This window comes from Apostichopus japonicus, chromosome 13, assembly GCF_037975245.1.
Source record: "Apostichopus japonicus isolate 1M-3 chromosome 13, ASM3797524v1, whole genome shotgun sequence".
In the NCBI taxonomy this organism is placed as follows: Eukaryota; Metazoa; Echinodermata; class Holothuroidea; order Aspidochirotida; family Stichopodidae; genus Apostichopus; species Apostichopus japonicus.
In genome coordinates, this window is record NC_092573.1 from 6,240,001 (window position 1) to 6,265,227 (window position 25,227).

Here is a 25,227-nt window from a genome sequence, read left to right on the forward strand (position 1 = left end):
CGTATCAAAAGAATAAATCAATAGATACGATGTATTATTTAATACTCCTCCCCACACATGCAATGTACCTCTATCGATTTAGATGTGAGTATACGTTGACAGGTGCTTCAATACATAATGGAACTAAAAGGTCTTACCAAACAATTTTTTTATTTCTTAGATGCCTTCCGGGTACATTTCAACTGAGGGGTAGCAATATCATTTCATGCACCCTTATACTGTTATCTTCAGAAGATTTAAATCACCAAGTGTACAGTTTTACTTGCAGACGTCGAAGTGTGAGTTCTTTTCTACAAAGATATACTCTCGGTTTGAATATTGCGTGTCAATATTGTAACTCTCGGATAAATATTTTATATTCCGACGGTATAACTATACGTAACTATGATAAATTTCAAACGTCTGAGAAATGCAAAACATGAGCAAACTCCCCCCCCCCCCCATATTAGCAGAGTTTACTTTTAAATATTAATTGTGAGGCAAAAAAAGTAGCTCGGTCAACCTATTTTCGCGAGCCGCACATTAAATCACACACACCCACACACATAAAAAGCATCATGTGCCCTACGAGCCTCCCTGCTTTGGTACGAAATTCTAAATCGCTCTCTATATAGTGATTCTCAGGTGAAAGGTTGGCTACGGTTTGACGAGTAGCTGATCCATGGCTTAATTCAGGCGTGATATAATATGAGCTGTTTTAAGATATTTTTTATTTCATTCTCACTTCCTTTTCTTGGTTATAATGACTTACTTTTTAACTCAATTGCGTATATATATATACAGTGCATATCATAAGTATACAAAAAATATAAATCCAATTCGACGGGTAAAGTATACTTAATAGGTTCATATTGTGGATCATGTTAGCTGTAATTTGTTGGTGTTTAAGTAGTTTATACTTACTTAACCTAGATTTCACATTTGAACTCAAATTTTGCGGTGTATAGGGTTTCCTACCGAGGTGGCTAGCGATCCAGTAAGATTACAAAAAAAAAGTTAAAGTCTGTAGGATGTGGGTAGAATGTGTTCAACTTATCCTATGATTTTGTATGACCTGACTGCCTGATGTACGTCATCGGGTCAGGGTCAGTTTAGTCTTTATGACGTCACTGTATATATGCATATTCACAAGGTGTGTGTTGATTTAAAGCTACACCAGTTGATAGGAAAATCCAGAAGGAGAATTGTAATGAATCAAACGCAAACAATTGGCAAAGTGTTCTCTCCAAATGAAATTTAATTATAAGATAAATAAAATTTCATATTAAATGTTGTATGGAGAAACATTGCGAAATATTACACGATCTTATCATGTAATTTGCACCAATATTATTGTGTGACGGATAACCTGTGACATTGTATCGATTATAATATGAAACACCATCAGATTATTTTATCGATCCTATAGCCCAACATACATATACTAACCATGTTACATACACTATATACCAATCGGAAACTTGCAATTTTTGATGAACGTTTCACCTGAGAATTTTTATGATTACGCTCCATCCAGCATGTAAAAAAAAAAGATCCCCAATCCAAGATCTTTACAACAAGTTGCGACCCTCCACGAGTCTTAAGATATTGCTGATATGTCATTCACCAACACAAATAATAAACGGAAGGGGGCGGGGGGGGGGGGATAAATCACGGTACTTTATACCGATACGTGTACCCTTGCATATTGTACCGGTATGTTTGTTTCGATACCCGTAGCGGTACCTTACACTGTGTTTCTCATTAATAATAAATTGTCCCCCGGGCATGCTACTGAATTGCAAATAATCTAACAGTTGTCGCATGTATTCATATTGAATGCAATACAGTGATCTGAACGCGGGTTATAACTAGGCTTCGGTTAACTTCCCGTATACTATGGGGCACCATATAAGAATCATCATTTATTTCATAATACCATATTAGTTTCGCACACATTTTGTGAGCAATTTTGATTAAGAAATTTAGATTATACGATACCCCTCCCCCACATCCCCACCCCAATATTCGGCCATATCCCCGTGCACAACCATACTTCTCTTACTTTCACCGCCATGGCTCTCTGAGTATCTATATTTGACAGTGTTGTTTTTTGTAATTTGTTTTAATTAAACTTTACTCACTTTGGTCGATATATCACAAGTTAATCGACTAACTCAAATTTAAAAAAAAAGAGACTTTATAACAAAAAACAATGCAGCTTTCTCTTGCAACGATTACTCCATAAATAACCCTTCCCATGCCATTATTCTCATTAGAGTTGCGATGTTTAGACAGCCATCTATACGGAACACTCGTATGATGGCGTCAAATTATTTCCATGCAAAGTGATTTCAACCGGTATTTCATGCCTCTGAACTCACAATTTACTTCAAACCGTAAAATATGAATTAACTTTCACCTGCATGGGGATCGTAGCAGGGCTGGCCCAGCTTTCATTACATTAAGGCCATAAATCGAGTTATTTTTATAGTTATATACCGTGACGTGTCTATCAATGTTTATCTACCTTAGATATAGATCAATAGACGTAACGGGTTATCGCTGGTACAGAGTAGAGTAATTGATGTCTCCGTGGAATGTGTTTCTTATATTAGGTATTCAACTCTCTGAACTTTTTGTCTATTCATGAGATAAGATTTTCTCTATATCTTCATATGGTGTCTTATTTTCTGATAATTTGCTAATTAATCGACAATAAACACGACCTTTGTAAGAGACTGACATCTTGTTGATTGACAAGCGAATATATTGCTTAATGAATCATATTTATGTCGCGTGTCAGAAAACACGCTGCGATAATTATCTAATGGATTAAAATGGACAACTCCAAGATGTTAACGGATCAGCCTACCACCCCCCCCCCGCACACCCGTTAACGATAAATAGTGTCACATGACTAGTGTTAGACACGAATATTTCAAAAACACATAGTATTTCATCATTTATTTTCATTCGCACCGTTTTAATGATGTCACCAAACTAATATGTTCAACGACAACTAATGAAAATTATATCCACATTGTTTAAAGAAAATGTTTGCAATAAACCTGCAATACGATTGTATTTTGTACACCCTGAATTATTGCCATATATATATATATATATATATATATATATATATATATATATAATTATATATATATATAATTATATATATATATATATATATATATACATATATATATATATATATATATATACATATATATATATATATATATACATATATATATATATATACATATATATATATATATATATATATATAATTATATATATATATGTATATATATATATATATATATATATATATATATATATATATATATATATATATTTTATTTTATTTATTTTATTTATTCACAGATTTATTCACAGATTCTTGAACTAGATAATGGGGTTAATTTAGCACCTCGGTGAATGAAATGTAGGTTATTGGGAGATAGTAGATTATTATAGCAAAGTTACCCAAGTAAGATTTTTAATTCGCCTTCCAGTCATCGGGTGGTTAATCAGATGATGCAAAATTAACACATCATTTATTTCCAGATAAAAGGATAATAATAACAGATTATGCACACTTTCTACCCACGCTTGTTCAAAGTGAAAGCTTTAATGCGGTATTCCATTGAGTGTTAAGCGTTCAATTTTGAAAGATGTTTAAGAAATATCATAAAAGCAAAAAACATAATAAATCTAATGCTGCCACAGTGGTACTGGCTAATATGTCTTGAGTCGAGTCGGGAAAAGTGATTAGCTAGAAAAGGGTTTTCGTGGGAAATTTAGACAAGTCTCGGCAAAAGTAAATAGAGATGGCCGCTTGTTCGTATCAACGTATACAGTGTCCATGCGTATAATTACGATATTGTCTCAAGAAGGAATTTCCAGTAAGTTTCAAGTACTTTAAGTTTAATGAAGTTAGACATAATAGTCATCCTCTATAAGATACATTGACATCATAATTTTGCTCTCTATATATTAATTTTATACACTTTTTATGTTGTCAGTTCGAAGGTTCTGTTAAGAGTTTCATTATTCTAGATTCAGCACCTCCAAAACCCATGGCCATTAGAGAAAAATTAAACATTGTAATAAATAAAGATAAACATACAAAAATGAAGCACATGTGGCTAGATGACGTCATATGTAGATTTGATGACGTCATATGCAGATTTGATCAAGTCTACAGCCTTGTGTATGATGGAACATTAAACGGTGGTATCTCTAAAATGAAGCATTTGTGGGTAGATGATGTCATATGTAGATTTGGGAGGGGGCTGTTCATATATTCATCTCTATCATATAGACCAATAATGATGGATCGGTTTGTGACTGTTTTAGAAGGATTTTTTTTGCGTTTGCAAAAGATTGCGAAGCAAAAATTGCTGAAAAATGTCTGAACCTTTAAGCGAAAACCTCCTCCTGATAGCAATACTGTATTGCCAAGATATTATTTTTTTTCAAAGTTTTTTTTAATAATATTCTGTAAATGCATCAGGCAACAGCAGGAGAACATCAGGAGAACTCAGCTGAAAATGCAATTTTATTTCTTTTTAATTTTTCAATCATTTATCTACAGAGGAAAAGAACATTTGTACAAGACATTTCTGATGAAATTCTACGTATATACACAGAACTATGGCCAGGTAAGACAACATTCTAAATGTAAAAGGTTCCCAGAATAAATCAACAAGAAGATTAGAATGGCCGTAAGTTAAGCTATTGAAGAATTTTGCTCAGATCACTTTGCAGACTTCCCACTGTGATATATTTCCCTGGAGAAGTTAAAGGTTAAGCTAGTCAAAACCAGTTAAAGTCAATCTTCCACATCTCGAGTTAGGAGCAAGATATTGAGATCGGGTTTTACCCTTATCAGTGATGAATATCTCTCTAACCAGTAATTTATACTTTAACATTGTTTGTCACCAGGAAATGTGTTTAACTAACTGAAGTCTCTGTTAACAACAGATATTACTTACAATTTGTTGTTAGTTGAGATATTTCCCGAAACCTAACATGTGTTCTTTAAAAGAAAATGTAATTGGTAAAAAAAAATGCCAGCCTACTAGATTCTTTTCATCAATCCAATAGTAAGTATAGCAATTAATCAAAGATTAATTCAACTTTGAAAGGTTCCGCATATTTATATTAACCATCAAAGCAGCAAGCAAAATGAAAATGTTCACCAGATTTTTGTCTTTGCTATTATTCAATGAAGCGAATAAACTGTATTATCATCGGATTCAGTATTTGCCTTATTTCAAAATGACAGTTATATGATTTAATAGCAATGTTGTACAAAATAATCACCTATAAGATTTTAAATCTATAAGTCCATATGTTGTAACGTACGCCAGGGTTGCAAATATCAGCGAATAAATTGCATTTTAACAAAATACTCAGACGTAATCATCCCTTCGATGTACTCTTCTCTCATAAGACATTCAACTACCTCGAAGATATAATTGCATCGTAATTGTTGCCGCAAATATAGAAAAGGTATTGGAGACACGAACGAAAGGGGCGGCTTGCTTTTTCAGTATACTTATAAACTAACTATTTTAGGGTGACATTCTCACCTTTATATATCCAAGTGACAAAGGCGTAAAGTCACTCCGGTAATGAAGGTAATAAAAATTTAAAAGGCTTACTAAGGTTTCATAAAAATCTTGATATTTGACTTTATAGTGAGCTTGAATACTTAAATTCAATATGTGTTTGGTGGTCGGAGCGGTGTTTCGACAGGTTATAAGTTTAACTGTATCGAACGTGTATATTGGATATTAAATCTGATTTTTATGATTTTCATGAATAAGGATAACCTACAACTATACTCACATGATCATGATTTTTCGAATGCCCATTTTTAGATGTGATTCAGTCCAGTATGAAATACATATCATTTATTTAATTATGTTATAAACTGAAGTTAGAGATAGGATTTAAGCTTTATATTTAACACGTTACAAATAACAAGCCAAATTCCATTTCATCAATTTTTGTTTGTTTGTTTTTTGGTCTCTTGAATTATTCAATATTTTTCTGCTTCGACTGTGTCAAGAGAGCAAATATTTCACCGGTGACATTAACTAGACTGTCTATTTTTAACCTTTACGCAAATGTCTGTTGTTTGTTGCAGTTTACATATAATGACTTCGGGGTAGGTTTCACTTTACTGATTTGATTTATCGGCCCCAGAAAAAAAATATTGATATGAAGAAAGATTGATAGAGTCATGGTAGATTGGGAGAGGTAACCGGAATGCATAAATATCGATAAACTCTCCGTAAAGGAAGACATATTGAGACCTTTTGTCATTATATTTCTCAATATATTCGTGATTCAACGAGCATGTTTTCTAACCTCGACTACGCAATACCCATATTGACATAGGATCGAAAGGGTGAACAGTAAGGAGTAAGGGTAACGGTGAGCAGGGTATGGTAATGTGTTGTGCAAATATGTGCATCCTATAACAGCCGTAGATTTGTCATTGAAATGGCATACACTAAACAATTCACAACATTCCATATGTTAATCACAATAATTTACAACACAGATTAAGTATTGATCATGCAACAGTTTGAAATGTTTTCATGTAGGAACTAGCTAGAGAACTTCAAGTCAACAATGATGTTTTGCTGGTTTGATTAGTTTGTTCTGTTCTCTTCTGTCCTGTCAGGTTCTGTGAGTCATGCCACAGTTTGAAATGTAGAGAATGTCAAGTAACAAGTCACAAATCGTTGTTTATTTGTCCTATTCTGTTCTGTTCTGTTTTTCATGCAACAGTTTGAAATGCAGAGAACTACAAGTTACAAGTTCCACATGTTTGTTCGTTTGCAATTCACACATGTTTGGTGTTTGTTTGCAATTAACACATGTTTGTTGTTTGTTTGATGGTTTTGTTCCGTTAGTCATGCAACAGTTTGAAATGCAGAGAACTACTAGTTACAAGTTCCACATGTTTGTTCGTTTGCAATTCACACATGTTTGTTTGTTTGTTTGCAATTAACACATGTTTGTTGTTTGTTTGATGGTTTTGTTCCGTTAGTCATGCAACAGTTTGAAATGTAGAGAACTACTAGTTACAAGTTCCACATGTTTGTTCGTTTGCAATTCACACATGTTTGGTGTTTGTTTGCAATTCACACATGTTTGTTGTTTGTTTGATGGTTTTGTTCCGTTAGTCATGCAACAGTTTGAAATGCAGAGAACTACTAGTTACAAGTTCCACATGTTTGTTCGTTTGCAATTCACACATGTTTGTTTGTTTGATGGTTTTGTTTCCGTTAGTCATGCAACAGTTTGAAATGTAGAGAACTACAAGGAGATTCACATATTTCTTTGTTTGCGAGTCACAAATGTTTGATGTTCGTTTGCAATTCACACATGTTTGTTTGTTTGATGGTTTTGTTTCCGTTAGTCATGCAACAGTTTGAAATGTAGAGAACTACAAGGAGATTCACATGTTTCTTTGTTTGCGAGTCACAAATGTTTGATGTTCGTTTGCAATTCACACATGTATGTTTGTTTGATTGTTTTGTTTTTTATTCTTTTGGTTTGCATGAGCAGAAGTTTGTTTAATTAACGAGATTAATTATTCTTAAACAGTCACGAATTATGTGGAAGAGAATATAAAATAATGAAAATAATCCATAAAGTGCAAGAGCCAAATTTGACATTCTCATATTATTTTTAAACTTATGTTTTTAAATGTTACTATTTTATATGGTTATGTTCCATCCACAGCACCACAGACTTTCCAGTGACATTCGTCTTACCTTATAACAGATAAGTGGGAAAATAAAGGGAATCCCATGCCATATCTTTAACATAAAGGGCCAATATGTTATCTTAAGTGTACTGCCTAATGAAAGAAAGTCGTTCATCGACATCATGCCAAGAACTATATATGTCTCTGGTGTTTCAGCTGACTTCGTATATCATCCTCCAAGTACAAGTTGCCTGGTCTCATATTTACTAACGTAACAATAATTTCGTAACTAGGGGAAACCAATTTAAACAAAAAGCTCTAGAATATCTATTGATGATTGCGTCTCCGACTTTTGCAAGCAAACACACACATACATATAGATATGTTTGTTTATGAATTCTCGTAAAGAATACTCTCAAACAAAGTCATCGTCCAATGAATATTTACGTCGAAGAATCTCAGCTCTGTGATTGATAATGTCCTGATCGACCTCTGTTGATATTCGAAGAGGAGATCCTTCGTGTACGTTTGGCCGACCGGTCGGAGAAAGTGGAGAAGTTAGCTGATCTTGTCGACCATCGGACATCTTTCGACTGGTTAAGTCATTAGACGACCTCCTAACGCCTAACAATTTGGGATCAAATGGCATATCGACAGATTGCCTCCGCACACCTGCTCTTGTTGTACTAGTTGGTGGCATTGCCGAATTTCTCTTCTTTGAAAAGCGATTAGAATGACATGCTTCGTGTAGTATCTCCCTGTAATACCTTCCAGTCAGAGCATAAACGAAGGGATTAAGAGCCGCATTGGAATAAGCTAAACAAAGGCAAAATGTGTGAAAAGGTCGATTGAATTTATGTTTGTCGCTTCCACTTAGATATCCTACTAAATGTATCACATGAAGAGGTCCCCAACATATTCCGAAGAGCAGTACCACCAGGACTGTCATTTGGGTGACTTTAACCTTCTGACGTCTACGAGTGTCGTTATAAGCGTTGTGCAGAGATGCTAATTGATATTTGTTCCAAATTGACCGCACGATCCTAAGATAACAATAAGACATGATAATGAAAGGGATAATATACATAACAAACTTGGCGATAATCTCATAAGAGACGAAATAAGTGTTCTCTAAATCTTCAACGCCACAGTAACGAATGTAACTAGTTATGTCGCACGTCATTGCCATTTCGTTGACTTTAAAAAACACTAAGCTCGGAAGATGAACGAGGAGCGAAACTGTGAACATAAAAAGAGAGACAAATAATATAATAATTGAGATAGATTTTTATTATTTTATTATTATGATATCTTGAAAACATTATGTTGATATGTCGATTCCGTTAAAGGTGTATGTGTAAACGATGTTAACAATAACTTTCCAATGTTTTCCTTTGGTTTGACGTTATATCATCTTAAGATTCGTGGGGGCTTTTGCGCGCGCGTGTGTTTATCCTGCGAAACTTACCGCAAACTTACCATGCCTGTGCATATAGAAAACAAAATATTACATTAATTATACGAGATATGTTACTGACAACCGCCAAAAACACGAATTTCATAGGATATAAATTGATGATTACTAGCATCAGATGTATTGCCAAAGGAAATTTTCTTATTATTAAGCACTAAACCTGCATAACCTGGCCTGTTTTGCTGGAATCAGAGCGATCAGCTGGAATCATTGGTAGCAGCAATCTGGATATCTGAATTCATATACGTCCATCCGTAAAATCTCGAATAGGATACGTTTACTAAATAATAGAGAGTTGGTCTTTCAGTCAAAATATATCTGATCTTGTTTGAAATGTATTAAACATGGGGACCTAGTGTTGTGGAAACCCTCAAAAGTGACCATTATAAAAAAGAAGTACCCATTTTTCCTAGTAATAAGAACTTTGTCAATTTTTATAACAACAATCAAAGGACTCCAAATTGTTATCTAATGCATGAGCCTGTGTTGAGAATATGGTTATTACATTTTGTAACATAGCGCTTGAGTGTGGCTGCTGCAACGTGTTTATTACGCGTAATTTTGTTCATTTTCACGGAGCACATTGTACAGTTTTGATTACATTGCTGCACTGTTGTTTCGTGCTGTTTAGTGTTCCATTCGGTGGAATGTCTTCCAGTTTTCATTCCGGAAAGAGGGTGATTTGTGTACCTTTCTAGATTATCTGGTTTGAATATATATGCTACACAAGCCTAGCCATGGAAGTACAGTGTAATACAGTGAATCAATATAGTGTTTGCAGGAACATCTTCCCACACACTGGGATTATACGCTACAGTGCTTCTCAATTGTATCACTACCGGTCAATTTGTAAGCCGCGCATACGTCCACCGCAGGCAGTGATTGACATATTACGGGATTATGGGATTTACAGATCCAGGGGTTGTCGCGGTCAAGGGGCTAGGAATCGCAGAACTGTTAAATGGCGATCTTTGTGGGACCACAACAACGGTGTCCATCGTGAACTTCTCCGATATTTCCCGACAGAAACCAGGTATGATAACAATGATCACTGTAGTTTCGGCCTAATTAATGCTCGCTCCCTACGAAACAAGTGTGAACAGTTCTTACACTTTGTGGTGACTGAAAACTTGGATTTCTGTATCGTTGTTGAATCGTGGATCAAGGATAGTGACACAATTGAGATCGCCAGTTTAAAAGCCGATGGCTACAACTTTGTCAATGTTGAACGTAAAGATCGCATCGGTGGCGGTATAGGAATTTTCTACAAAAACAATATTTCGGTCGAAGTAATTGATTCCGGGGAACGCTCATCTTTCGAATTTGCTCTTTTCAACATCAGAATTGGTTCGTTTGTGAATGATGTAGCCGCTATATATAGACCACCATATTCGGCAAATCATCCGATTACAATAAATACATTTCTTACGGAGTTTTCTGATTACACCAGTGACTTATTCCTTACATCGAACAGATGCATGCTCTTGGGCGATTTTAACATTCGCGTCAATCGTGTTCTTGAACCAGGCTCAGAGGCATTTATCAACTTGCTCAATGCATTATCGCTGAATCAATTGGTTTCTGGTCCAACTCATATATCTGGGAATACTCTGGACCTGATACTTGTCCGGGAAAACAGTGACTTTTCTGTCACAAATATTAGGACGGATTTTTCTCTTTCCGATCACCGATTCATATTGGCGACTCTATCTACATCTCGCCCAGTACTGGTGCGGAAACAAATTCAGTTCCGCAAGTTGAATTCGATTGATCGGGAGAGATTTACATCGGATCTTAGTTACGAAATGGATGGGATGATGGCACTTGATTCTCTTGATGATCTGGTAACCGCCTATAATATCCGTACCGAGAGAGTATTGAACGATCATGCCCCTGTCATCTCTAAAGTAATAACTGTTCGCCAAAGTGTTCCGTGGTTTGATAATGAGGCGTCAAGGCTGAAAACTAAAACACGGAATGCAGAGCGGCGATGGTTGAAACATCCAACCTCTGAGAATCATGATTCGTTTCGTTCATTCCGTAACGAATACAAAAACCATGTCGAAGCATTGAAAAGCACCTTCATTCGGAGGAAGATTGAATCATGTGGCAACGACACCCGTCAACTGTTTGCTACCGTCGCCAACATTACTGGCAGTACAAAGACCAATCCTCTACCGGAGGGTGTGTCAGACGATCAGCTGGCTGGTGACTTTGCCACGTATTTTTATAACAAGGTCGATGTCATCCGGAATGAGCTCGAGCACCATCCTATCTTCATCCCACCCGAGATGAGCGTACCACCTTTTGCTTCATTTTCTACCATTGATGTATCGACGGCTACAGCACTCATTCGTAATGCAAAGCCTACGACTTGCCAGCTTGATCCCTTGCCATCGTCTCTTGTCAAAGAACATTATGACATATTTGCTCCTATATTTTGCAAAATAATTAATACATCGCTCTCCACTGGTAATTTTCACCCTGACTGGAAACAAGCTATTGTCAAACCACTATTGAAGAAAACTAACCTCGATCATATAAAGAAGAACTATCGCCCGGTTAGTAATCTGTCCTTCCTTTCAAAGATAGTGGAGAAGGCCTCTCTGATTAGTTTTACTGAACACATCGAGAATCACGGTCTCCTTCCTCCGTATCAAAGTGCATACAGGGCCAACCATAGTACGGAAACACTCTTACTGAAATTATATAATGATATCATGTGCAATATGGAGCGCCAGTTATTAACTCCATTTGCCGCAATGGACTTGAGTGCCGCGTTTGACACAGTCAACCACCAGCTGTTATTGGACATTCTCAAGAAGTGCTTCGGAGTTCACGGGGTAGCTAGAAAATGGGTATCGTCGTATTTATCTGAGAGACAATTCGCTGTTTGTATAAACAAATCACTTTCTACGCCGATGAAGGTCAATTTCTCTGTACCACAGGGTAGTATAAATGGACCAGTATATTTCACCTGCTATACTAGCACAATGAACACATGTATCAGTGATGACCAATTCCTCATTGGCTACGCCGATGACCACAGTATCTACTCTAGTTTTAAACCCGGAGATGTTTCTTCAGAATTTGAGTCAATCAGGGGTCTTTCATCAACTCTAGAAAATGTGAAACTCTGGATGAAATTTAACCGTCTTACGATGAATGATGAAAAATCGGAGTTTATCGTTTTCGGAAGCAATCACCAACTACCAAAGTGCAATACAGACGTTTTATCCATTGGGGACACTCCTGTCCGTCGTACCCATAGTGTGAAGCTACTAGGTGTTTACTTGGATGAAACCCTCAATCTCAAACATCATATTTCCATGAAAGCTCGTGCATCAGCCCTCGCCATGTTTAATCTGAAGAAGATCCGGAAATATTTGGACAAGTCGACATGTCTCAAAATTGCAAATGCCACGATTTTCTCTCATATGGACTATTGCAATGGTCTTTTTATCAACCTCCCGGCCTCCACACTTCATCCCCTACAAAGGATCCAAAATTACACGGCTAAAATTATTCTCGGCAGATCAAAATATGATAGTGCCTCCGCAGCATTGAAGGAGCTGCACATCCTCCCCGTTAATGTCCGCGCTGAGTACAAGATCCTCCTCCTCGTTTATAAGTGTATACATAATTCAGCACCAGCTTATCTGTCCGAGTTGCTGGAAATTAAGACACCTGGTCGTTCAACACGCTCGTCAAAGGGCATTCTTCTCAAGGTTCCTTTCACACGCCGCAAATGTTTCGCAGGCCGCTCTTTCAGCGTCACTGGCCCTAGACTTTGGAACGCTCTCCCCGTCGACACAAGAAATTCGAAGACCATCAGAACTTTTAAAGCTGCTTTAAAGACTCATTTATTTAAGAAATCGTTTTTATAATTGTTTTGTTGTTCAGCGCCATTGAGTGTTTTTACAGTAATGTGCGCTTTACCAAGTGTTTCCACCTTAACCTTAACCTTGAGAAATTAGAATAAAACCGTAATTAGAAATTGCACTTATGGGGGGAAAACTTTCAAATACTGCAATTTATTGCACAAAAAAGCATAATTTGGCCATGTTGTCGATTGCCTTCTTTTCCTCTTTTTTTTTGGTGGGGGGGGGGGGGGTTGGGTGGTTACCTGCATCGTCTAGTTGATCGCATGCAGCTGTTCAATTTAGTATTACCGGCAGATAATGTTAATTTGTAAAGCGGCCTCCAGGTTACAATTCTGTGCTGATATATGCTGTAAAAGTGGTGCACTTCATCTCTATATATTTCAACGGGTCAAAACTATCTGCTCTGAGTTCTAAATATGACCGATTACTTGTATTATTTTGGCTCCTTTAAGGATGAAGTTTGGCATTATTTTAACTCCTCACACGTTGTGTCATATTAAAAGACTAAAAGTAAGAAAAATGAGTGCCAGTCATGTTTCTATATAATTATTCCGGGTTTTAAGATAAATGCCAGTATGGTCCTTTCGGGCTAATTTGATGATGGTTTCGGCTAATAAGTGCACTCAGTAATGTCAAACCATTGTTTATATATTATATATATATTTGAATGTAGTTTGTGTGTGTGTGTTGCATCTGAGGAACTTACATAATGGTTTTTGTGTTAGTCTTATGTCCAGCCATCGTAATTGATTAACCTTGGATGTAAGGGTCATTTTTTGCAAACGTTAAAGATGGTTTGGAATGCATTTTGACTGATCGAAATTTGTGTCCATAATCTACAATAGCATATCAAACTTGTAGTAATATGATCCTTTAATTGTACAGACTTATTTCGCACATTATGTGAAATATTGGTTGTTACTTTGATACAGGATAAGTGATGATGTTAGTACTGACTATTGCAGAGCTCGTGAAATCAAACTTACCTATCCATATAGTTAAGTTTGTCATGGTTGTTCGGGTCACTGTTCGTGAAGTAAGGGATTCCATCGGCCGAAGAATAACCTTGTACCGATCTAAGGTCATTGCTACAAGTGTTGCACATGAAGCTTGAACCGCAACCTACCAAAAAAATAGAAATAGAAATATATATATATATGTATATATTGTAAATCAAAAGCCCTTATGTTCATATACTCTTATTTAAATGCACAGATATGAATATGCTTTGGTATGTAAGTAAAACTTTCGAGTAATGAAAATGGCAGTTGTAATCTGAAGGTGTTATTGCCACCCATGACGTCAAAGGCCAATAAATTGAGAGAGGTTAATTTAGAGCCTATATTGATAAGTAGGTAGATTCATTTCTCATGATGGTTCGCTTTCCCTCTTCTACGGAGTCAAGTTTCTTATAACGTAGACGATTACCTTGTTTCGTGAATGTTTCTTAATGCAATTCTCAAGTGAATACAGAAATAGCTAAGCACTGATGGTTCATTTAGTTCCGAAATGTAGGACAATGCCTATTAATTTTAAATCAAGTTTCACGGCATGGATTCTAGAGTGAGGTACTCGGTGAATGGCATATGCCATTATCCACGTTCAAGTTCTAACTATGTAATACTAACGATTATATATATACTCTTGTATTTTCTGTTTTGGTTGCCTCTGATGAGATGTCATCCTGACAAGATGCCGAACTAAAATGACTCGTAGTTTTGTAGGTCTCTTAAATGAAATGGCAGGTGGCTGATTTCTGACGTTCGGTGCTTTGAAATATGTGAACATTCTTCTGCATAATATTTACTAGTGGTTAGATACCAGGGTGGAAGTCAGTAACCAATGATACCCATTTGGAACTGGTTTGACGAGTTTTGTACGTCAATGTTTCAGTGTGGGGTTTACATTTGGCCTTTTTGATGGCATTTTCGATAGAACCACGAAATGACTGTCTGTTGAGAAGATATTGTGACATTCCTTTGGTGCGAAGATCAACATTGACTTCAGAGGAGCAAATGCATGTGTCCTCTGTAGGCAAAAAAAAAAAAAAAGCCATTTGAGTTCGCATTGCGGTGCCATAAATCTGGAGGTAGTGTTTGTTGTCCAATATTATTATTGCTTGTTAAGATAATTTTGCATCAATTCAGCCAATTCCTTCTTCGTGGGTTTTTGGCCACGTTTGAAGGCGGTGATGCACGGCGAAATACCCTCTTCGTTAAGAATATAGGTGTATAAGATACTACAATACTACTGTATGGGAGTTTAAAAGACATTTATTATATTCAAGTTTTCCAAACTTGTTCTACTTCAGACGAAGATGCAGACAGGCCTTATTAAGAACATAGTCATAACATTGCAACGAAATTTCCCTCTTATACTTACAAATAGCAATTCATGCTATATCTCTCTATGAGAGCTTCTAAGAACTGGCTATTCATTTCAAACCAATCTTCTTCACCAGTACATCAAGCATATTTTAAATAAACAAATGGTTTAGGAGCCCGTGTCTGACATTGATTTGGTTTTAAATCCCACGTTCCCGAGATTGCTTTTCAACCCTGAGAGAAGATAGGTTAGATTTGTTTACTTCCAAGCAGCCTACCTGTCTTCTTTTGTGATCTATCAATGCCGCTTGCAGTTTGCTTTGTTGTAACAACTCATTTTGTAAATTGAACACGACGCCATCTTAAGTGTGGTATCAATCTCCATCAATGTTACTTTTTCCCATAAACAAAATGGAAAAGTTTACCAAAAGAGGCCATCTTCAGTTGTGCTTCACGTTAGTTATTCAATTGTAACGGAAACAATTTCTATCAACTTACTTATCCCGACCTTCTATGTACCGAAAAAGCAACATAAGTTTATAACTTTTGGCAAAATTTAAAAACCGAGCAAACAATTTGGCTACTGTCGAAGAATAAATCTATATGACACGGTTACAGGAGTACGCAAAAGCCAAAATTCGGTATTTAACTAAAATCCTTACTAAATCTTTCAGCACAAAAGCAATGATTTTTTTACGAGCTTGATATTGTTCCTAAAAGAAGCAAATCCCTTGCAAGGGCGTCTCTTGGGTCATCTGAATATTGCTTTTATTCATCCAAAACACAACATTTCGTGCATCACTTCGTTTTCTCTAACAATTTCTGTCTTCTTGATTGTCTTTTTCCTTAGTCGTTCTTACTCCAAAATGCAACTTACAATCTTGTTTTTGTAACATTTCGATCATACAAGTCTCACTGTTTGATCAGGGCGTAAGATTTTTTCCATTATAAAATTAACATATGACTTTATTTCATTAAAAAAACAATTGAATTTACGCTCAAGTTGAGTATTTTCCATCTCTTTCGAGATCCGTGCTAATGATTCACGAATGAGTTGGTTAGAATCATGATAGATGATATACTCGTTGATAGATCTATAGAGTAAGGCAAAATATGTTACAAAGTAACATTGCTCGATTCAGTTGACAAAATGCCTACAGTGGAATGACAACTGTTATTATCAGTTTCGAACCTCTAGACCTACAATCAGCGTCCATGGCCTATTTGGTAAGGGTGTCCGCATATAAAGCGGTAGGCGCGCGTTCGAATCCCACTGGGAGCTACAAGTTTTTCACTGGATTTTCCAACTCATTACTTTTTCAATTAGATAGATGGTTAGATAGATCATGCTCTGAATTATATACATGCATCCATTAAAATACTTACTCCGTATTTACTTAGAACATAATTGTAATAAAACTTTACATGAATTAATATTTAGGGCAATGACACGTCCATCTGTCTCAAGAAGTACATCAATGAAAAAAAAACGATATATTCGATTGAATAAACATTTGCAACCCCTTGGACAAAAAGCAAATGAATACCAATGGATTTCAATTGACCAGAATTTAGACATAAAACAGCGGCCATCAGGCCATAAAAGATTTCAATTGACCAGAATTTAGAAATAAAACAGCGGCCATCAGGCCAGTGACTTATTGCTTGGATCAGAGATAAAGATTAGGAAAAGAAGCTTTATTTCACTATGTCACACATCGATTTCGAGAGACTTTGGTTAATAGTCCAACACAAGTTTTCAAGGACGAAATCCCAAAAATCCAACTTTGGCATGTTCTGTAAACAACTGGGTAAGACTTGTGCTCCCTGTCAATTGTGCACATGATCGTGGCACCTGATTGAGCATCTCGTTATGCGTAATTTTATATCCGTCGGTTTGCGTATATCTTAAATTACCTGTGCTAGGTATAACTCACGTATGAAATGACGCCAAAGAGATGTACCCAGTGACCTTGCCCGCCTCGCAAATGTATTTGGAAATAGTTTAATTACCGGTCGTTACCATTTGCATATCAAAAAGAAGGGGAAAGTTTGATGGTTCGTTTCATTAAGTTTCATCAGGCACTGTTGTCTATACAATGCTTGAAAGCAAACTAAACGATATTCTTGTCCAGAGGTAATCCATTCAAGAGGCCTTGATAAACTTTACTGAGATTAACGGCGGCTATGCAAGCAGAAAATTGAGGAAGGGATGTCTTTAATCGACTTCCCACAAGGGCAATCTATCACATTATCTAAGCCCTAGACATAAGTAAACTCTGTCCTTCGAAACATTTGCGGCTTTTCCTAAAGCACACTAGTAACGAATTCAATCCATTAAGCAGATCGAAAGGGCGATAGTAAACAGTAATGTCTATTTTACATTTACTCTTTCATTAATGCTGTCACTCTGCAATCTGTGGGATATTTATGGGGCGAACGAGGGTTCAAGCTTTTACTTGAGTGATTTCAGTGAGAAAGAAAAAGTAAACATTAAATGGAAACGGTAGAATGTCGTGCTGGCAAATATTTTAAATGCCGTATAGTCTGTAATGCTATTCTATTTCTTAGTAATCATTTTTACTGCATGAAAATTAACAAAAAAAAGGACATTTGTCATTTTAGTCAGCTTTGCACATAATATGTCACCTCCTTTTAAATACTTTTCTACTCTACTCAAAATTATTTCTATGTGGGTCGGATATTTTTTTTATATTACGACTACGTCTAATTTATAATTGTTCCATATACTATAGGTAGATCTTATTACCTACTCCGATAGGCCACGAAGTATTATTGGACCATCCATCGTAGTAATTGAGTACTATCCATTTAACTTGTCTACGTTCGTCTACACTTGCCCCCAGGTTTGAGAGGTTGCTGAATAACTTTACGTTATCAATTTATCTCATGTCACAGTTGCTACATGACTCTTTAATCAAATATTGTTATAAACGCTCACGGAATGCCTCGTCGACATTCGTCTTTAACTTGGCTATACTGTGTAGGCTAATTGAAGCGATTCAGCCAGTGAAGACAAGCTTACAATGCTAATACCACTCAATACTATCCTCAAATATACTATATGTTTCAACGAACTCACTAGTAACGACAGTATTAACAGTTCCGAACCTATTATCTGATGTATGAAACATATCCATACAGCTCATACTGTAAATAAGAGTGATGTGAAACTTAACAGAAAATTACTGAAATACAGATAAAAGAAGTGTCCTTGTTGGGTGAGTATAGGAAGTCATTGGGTGATATCATGCATATTTAATCTATCAGTTAGTATGGTCACTCAGTATGTGAATATTTAGAATAACGTAGGCTAATAAATTATTCTGAGTCAACTCCATCTTATGATACATGTAAGATATATACTTGCAGTGAGTCTGTACTCGTCATCACATGCCAGCAACATGATACGTACTCTCTCTCTCTCACCCTGACGGATTTATACTATTCTGGTACTCAAGATCTTAGTATAGTTTCTAGTGCATGAATATACGTACATGTTCTCACGCTTAGAAGCTCTGACTAGTACTCGCCCTCATACTAAGGAATAATGTGTACTCGTATTCATGCGGATATACTCGTATTGTAAATCTGCTATTAACATAATAAGAACAAAAGTACTGAGAAATCACGGCAATCTCTCTTTTATCTTATTATCATATTTTTAATTAACTTTAGAAAATTACTAGCTACTGGCTGCATTGCTAATCTTGCACTGGCATCTTAAGAAACTGCAGCATACAATCTCTGGTCTGTTTTAAGAACTTTGTTGCTAAAAGCTTGAAGTCAGCTTTTTGCCTGCGGTCCAAAAAATTACGTATGTAGAGTATCAAACTGAGATTGCAATTGATTCAATTAAGACGCCACCTAAAAAATGGTGATTGATGGTATTGCATTGAAAGAATGCGATTCGATTCCCAACATCTCGTTATACATGAATAGCAGTATTCATCATACAGCAAACGAATAATAATAATAATTTTTTTTTTTTTACTTCTCCTTCAAACACGTAAATAAAACCTATACCACTCAATGTACTAAACTTGCATCTTGTAGGACTTCGTATGAAATAACCTCAAGAATTCCATCAAAACTAACTTAAGAAACTGCTTTAGAGGTGTTTTTTTCTTGTGATATAATCCTTCCATCCTTCCGTTAATCACAGTCAGATCATACGTGGTTCTCTTACCTTGTTCCACTTGATGACTGCAAAGATGTCATGGACGCAAACTAGATCTGAAAACACGTTCAAGAATTAAATGCAGTATTGGCACACTTACCTAGATTCTATTTTTAATATATCTTAACATAGGACATGAATTTGTAGAGAGATGAGTGATCAAGGATTATAGGACGTACATTATGATTTCATCAAGCCTTTTCAAACGAACTTTGTGTAAATAAAACTCAAGTGAAGTTTAATCTTAGTGTACGCATGATTGATCAAATTAGATTGTCTTTTCTTTTTTTCTTTTTTTGTGGTGCGTGTGTTTTGCTTAATATATAAATCATAATATAATTAATATTTTTAGCAAATTATGCCAAGTTAAAGAGTTAGAATTCGCTAATACGTTGAAGGGAAATAACTGATGATTCATGGGAATATTTAGATCAGTCTGTACGAATTTAACACTGTACTTATAACAATGCATAAAGTCAGGGGAACAGTTTTCCAGTGGGGATAATCCCCCGTAAATTTCGCCAGAGACTACCCGTGACATTTTCTTCAATATTTTTAAGTCAAAATACTCCTGTGGCGTTATTGTGGTCACCTTGTTACCTATGAAAGTACGCTTTGATTTGTTTCTTTTCATGTATTGCCTCATATGGAATAAAAATCCGGGGTCCAAGTAATCCCGTGATGAGAACATTACCTTCAGTACAGAGTTTTAGGTAACGTTTGTATTCATGCTAACCAGCCCATCACGTGATAGTTATAGCTTAGTATAACAAAATACCCACAAACATATATAAGGAACAGCGTATGCCGCTTTGGAGATACACATTATGGTTTATATGTGACTTCATATATAATACTATAGACAGAGCTACTCTTTGGGCTTTCCCATCCTCCTCCCTCCCTCCCCGACCCCTTTTTTTTTTGTCCCTCACACTTGTATGCATTACTGTCAATGCCTTATTTTTCCATGATTTTTTTTGTTTTTCTATGGAAGCAATATTTTTGATCGCTTAGGGGATCAGTTGTTCATCACTGACTGATCTCTCTTATTAAAGGATGGTTAGGTTTCCCTTACTCTTAAAGTATGTCGTTTTCCAAGTACTTGTATATAACCCAGTAAGTGCATTACCATATTATCCGGTTTGATTACAGCAATGACATTTCGCGACTGTATAAACGTGACAGACCGAGTTCTTATTTCAACCCATTTTAAGATGCTTTTACCAATAACTAATTTACTATGTATGTAAAGTACCTCTCATGTTATCAGAAGGTTGTTAAAATGGTTCAGTTTAATGGCAAGTGTTCTGAGCACTTTGTCAGTAATTTATCAAGAATAGCTGTTATGTTAAGAATACCTTTTAGCAATATTTAATGGTTTCCATTTTCTTTCCCTTTGTTTTTGTCAAATATTTTTTCTTTGGCAGGAAGGAAGGCCAAGCCTAATGCCGTCTCCATAACTTTAAAACGTCATTAAGTTATATGATATGCAATTAGTATTTACTGGGGTGTTTTTGTAGTTGCTATTTAGTTTTGTAACCCAAACCAGAAACATTCACAAGGAATCCATCTGTAGTGATCGTATAGACTTGTATGACTAGTGTTAATTCAGCTATGTAACATAGACAACGAATACATATTTTGTAAATCTTATATCTCTCTGCACCAATTATTAAAGAAATAAATTTCTAAACACTTTCTAGAAACTTTCTCAAGAGGAGCTCTCACTGCTAAGTAAGCTTTATCAATGTGTTTTGCGATGGTTTTATTTTCTCTATTTTCTACTATCATGTATCAAAATTACTTTGAAAGGTTTTAAGGGGTCTCCAGTACCAATCTTTAATTTATGAACACTGTGATAGTAACTTGATTGATTTGATGATTTTTTTCTATTTCTATACCCGAAAACTGAAGCATTATTTTTTTTTTAAATCTGCTTCAAATTGTGTTGATCATTATCAGTCGTCATGCAAATAGCAATTCTCATTCTCCTAGACTAGAGAGAACAATCAGTTAGGTCTCTCCTATCATTTAGGTCACTCCTAGAGAGACCCAATCATTTAGTAATAAACTGTGGTTATTTTTTTATGTTAAGTTTCCTTTTTTTTTAAACAAATGAATCCTGTTCTTAGGCTCCTATTGATTGATGAAGCAAGTTTGATATTTATCAGCCTTCCATGCTGTGACAGTCTAAAAGCCTGAATTAATACAACCCGTCATATCCAATAAATAGTCGGGTAGTTCCTTGATCACGTGGTTGGATTTTGTTGCGATTATAGAGTACACCTGATGGTTACGCCAGAGGCAAGTTCTCCTGTCAAATACGGACAATTTAATTTGCCAATGATCAAATTAAGAATAATCATGTGGACAAATGATTGGTCAGCAGTGGTCAACATTTAAAAAAGGAACCTCTCTTCAAGTTTGATTTATTAGTGTAGTAATATTGTGGTCATTCGTTCTGGATTGTTAGTTTATTTTGTATGTATTTATATGCGTAAATGTATTCCAGTTAGTAAGTACAAGCCTGAAAAGACAGACAACCTAATAATAATATGTACAAGGAGGTAGCAGGGGATGATGTGATCATGAGAAGGTCGCGAAATGTTAATTCGCAGAACAGATACCATAAACAATGAGCTGCATTTCTCTAACATCGGGACTTCGACAATGTGATTATGTCCGTAGCTTAATTTAGCGCAGTAACACGGTTCGATCAAAAAGAACAGTCAAACGGCTGAGAAGGTTACTACTATTTTTTTTTTAATAATTGAATCATCTGGCAAGGCATATTTTATTCATGTTGGGTATAAACTGTGGCTCGTGGGATTATATTTTTTCTTTGCAGCAGTCATTTAGGTAAAGCAGCGTGTTGCGTTTCACTTCATCGCATAAACATGCTGTCTCGTTACTTACATACAAAAAGCTTTAAGTATTTCTCTATTACCAAACACGTACCAAGCGAGTACCATATAGTTTAATTTAGTTCGTTAAAGACAATTGTTAAGATCGTCTCAATTCATCGATGCATACCGTAAGCCTAAGGGCAAAGTCGCTGTATTTGTGGGAAATTTCTTAAGGGTAGGTTAAAGGGACCGTATACAGGGACACAAAATTGCCATACGCACTAAATAGCCACAAAGTTGCAGAACCAAACAAACCATTTCTTCACCCTTTGAGCAATTTCGGAATCATCTATTTGCTTACAGGGATTCTGTAGTCTCATATGTTTTCATAAGGAGTCGTGTATATATTCAACTGGTGTAGTCATTCGTGGGAGCAGAGGGGTATAGTACCCGCAGATGAAACGGGCGGTAAGAGAATTAACAAAAGACCCCCAAATTGGAACAGAATAGAATTAATGGCCATCGTGATATATTCGATGGGCAAGGTACGATCACCTTCTCCTTAAATTGATGCATATCAATGTGATGACGCCGAAAGTCCCAGCTTGGCTGTCTAGCCTGAGTCACGTTCATCATGTGGTTTTAGTTTATGCTTGTGTGGCCTCTTTAAGCTTTTTGGTATATCTTTCGTAAATAGATTGCGCGGAGCAAGTGTTTAACGGGTAAAGGTTTCAGCAGAGCAACTTGAGAGATGAGATCGGGAGGGGCATGGGGATGGGGACCGGTAGGGACGGTGATCGGGAAGGGGAATATTGACAGGGCGTGACGTTTGGACGGTGCCGGGAACTGCTAAGTAAGAACGGGAAGTAGAAGAGATGTTGGATAACTGAGATGGGGATGGGATAAGACATCTTTCAGTGTTTAATAGGATCTTTAAATTATACATTTAACTATTGTTCAAATGTATGTGTATGCTACCTATATGTTACATGTGCAGCACCATTAGGCCTTTACCCTTGGAACGCTACGTAAGAAAGCTTGACATAACCTACCGTTTTTTCTATAGCCTATTTAGTTGCTTAAATTATTCTTACATAACTGATTGGGCTAACTATACTCATTTACATGGTAGGGGAGTCTTAGATACCCTAATTTTTCAACTCTGACCACGCCTCCCTGAGCGCTGCTTAGTGGTAACGCAGCTCACATTGGTTTTACCTTTCTACTGCGCACCTGAATATGAATATTCAGCAAGCACCAAGAGAAATGACAGGCATGTCTTCTTCATGCTCATTCGCAAAAGCAACTTTGTCCAAGCACCACAGTTGCGACCTCATTGTAATATTCCAAACACACTATTTATAGCAGCTTTCCAAAGGGCCGGTATCAAACAAAGGCCTCTCGTCAGTTTCAATAAACCAAACTTTGGAAACACATCGTTGGCTTATGTCTTCGTGTATTAATTTGTGAAGTTAAAGTTATTAATACAACGTTTGGGCAAAGCTATAACGATAATCAGTTAGATCATAATGAGCAAATATTAAGCTTTGAAACGTTTCTTTGGATTTGTCGATAAAAGTTTATATAAATTGGTTTGCTTTTGCATGTGACTCTAGTTAGTAATTGGTTATTTTCTTTGGGTGCAGGAAGTACATGTTTGTGTACTTGTCATGCATCCCAACTGAAGGTTAAAATGTCTATACATATGGTGCCATGAGAGGTCATTTTAATACAAGCGATCAGCCAACTTAATAACCTCTGAATATGAGTTCACATAGGGACAAATACTTAGCTTTCCCCCAATGTACCCCTCACACCTCGCAGCCCCCCCCCCCCTACACACACACCAAGTTGGCTGGATACGTGCCTGCATTTTTGGTACTAACTTCGGTATCATATAAACAATGCTTTTCTTGTGGCAGGCTCCTAAATGAGTCAAGAGCGAGAGTCCATGTTACTTCAAAGTTCCTCATTTTTCAGGGATCCCGATAATATTTTCCCCGCTCATCCCAGGGCCTCTTGTCTATAGACTTGATTTCCTTCCCGTTGAAAAAAGAAATAATAAAGTATATTATTGTCGTGCCAAAAACAGTATGTTTGTTAACAACACCAGGCCGGCGGAGACATAGTAAGACATTGTGTTTTCAATGTTTACAATTTGTGCAGAACATTCTGTCTAATAAGTGAACAACATTGGTGTTTATAATCATATGGACCCCTTAGGGCTGAGGGGGACAGAGCAGTGTGTTAATATTACACGGTTTGATAATAGCGATTGCCCACGCAAATTGCAGCTTTAGACCGAACGGCATTTTGTTTAGTATCGGCAACGCTAATGAGCAGTTAACAAATTCACCGCAGCGAGGAGATGCCGCTGGTTACCACAATCTCTAAAATTATCACAGATATCAATCCAGCCTGAAATAATCAAAATTCGCAATGTAGCCCAAGGAATGAAACTTCATATTTTTATTTTTATTTTTGCTTATGATTTCTTCCCAATATGTGTAAAGAAGTGACTCCATACTTCAGTGATTGACCAGCAGGTTACATTGTGTTTACATTGTGTTTGGATTACATGCAGAGTTGATCATATCATAAATGTATAGTGAGTTATATATATAGTGAGTTATATATATATATATATATATATATATATATATATATATATACGTAGGCGTGTTTACGGATAAATACACCATTGAAAGTTCTCATATTTCCATTACTATCCTCTGAAAAGATATACGTCCCTTCTATCCTAATTTTCCCTGTTCCTTGTTC

At 36.2% G+C, this 25,227-nt stretch overlaps 1 protein-coding gene across 1 annotated transcript in view; it reads right to left on the reverse strand.

Moving 5' to 3' along the window:
• Positions 1–3,376: 3,376 nt before the first annotated feature.
• Positions 3,377–25,227, reverse strand: part of LOC139978802 (G-protein coupled receptor 54-like) — a 119,399-nt gene continuing 97,548 nt past the window's right edge. Inside the window, exons 4-5 of the mRNA XM_071989303.1 lie at positions 14,062–14,197; positions 3,377–8,956 (exon numbers count right to left, since the gene is read on the reverse strand). Of these exons, the coding sequence (XP_071845404.1) occupies positions 8,133–8,956; positions 14,062–14,197 (960 nt within the window). The 3' untranslated portion in view covers positions 3,377–8,132. The remainder of the gene's footprint in view (positions 8,957–14,061; positions 14,198–25,227) is intronic.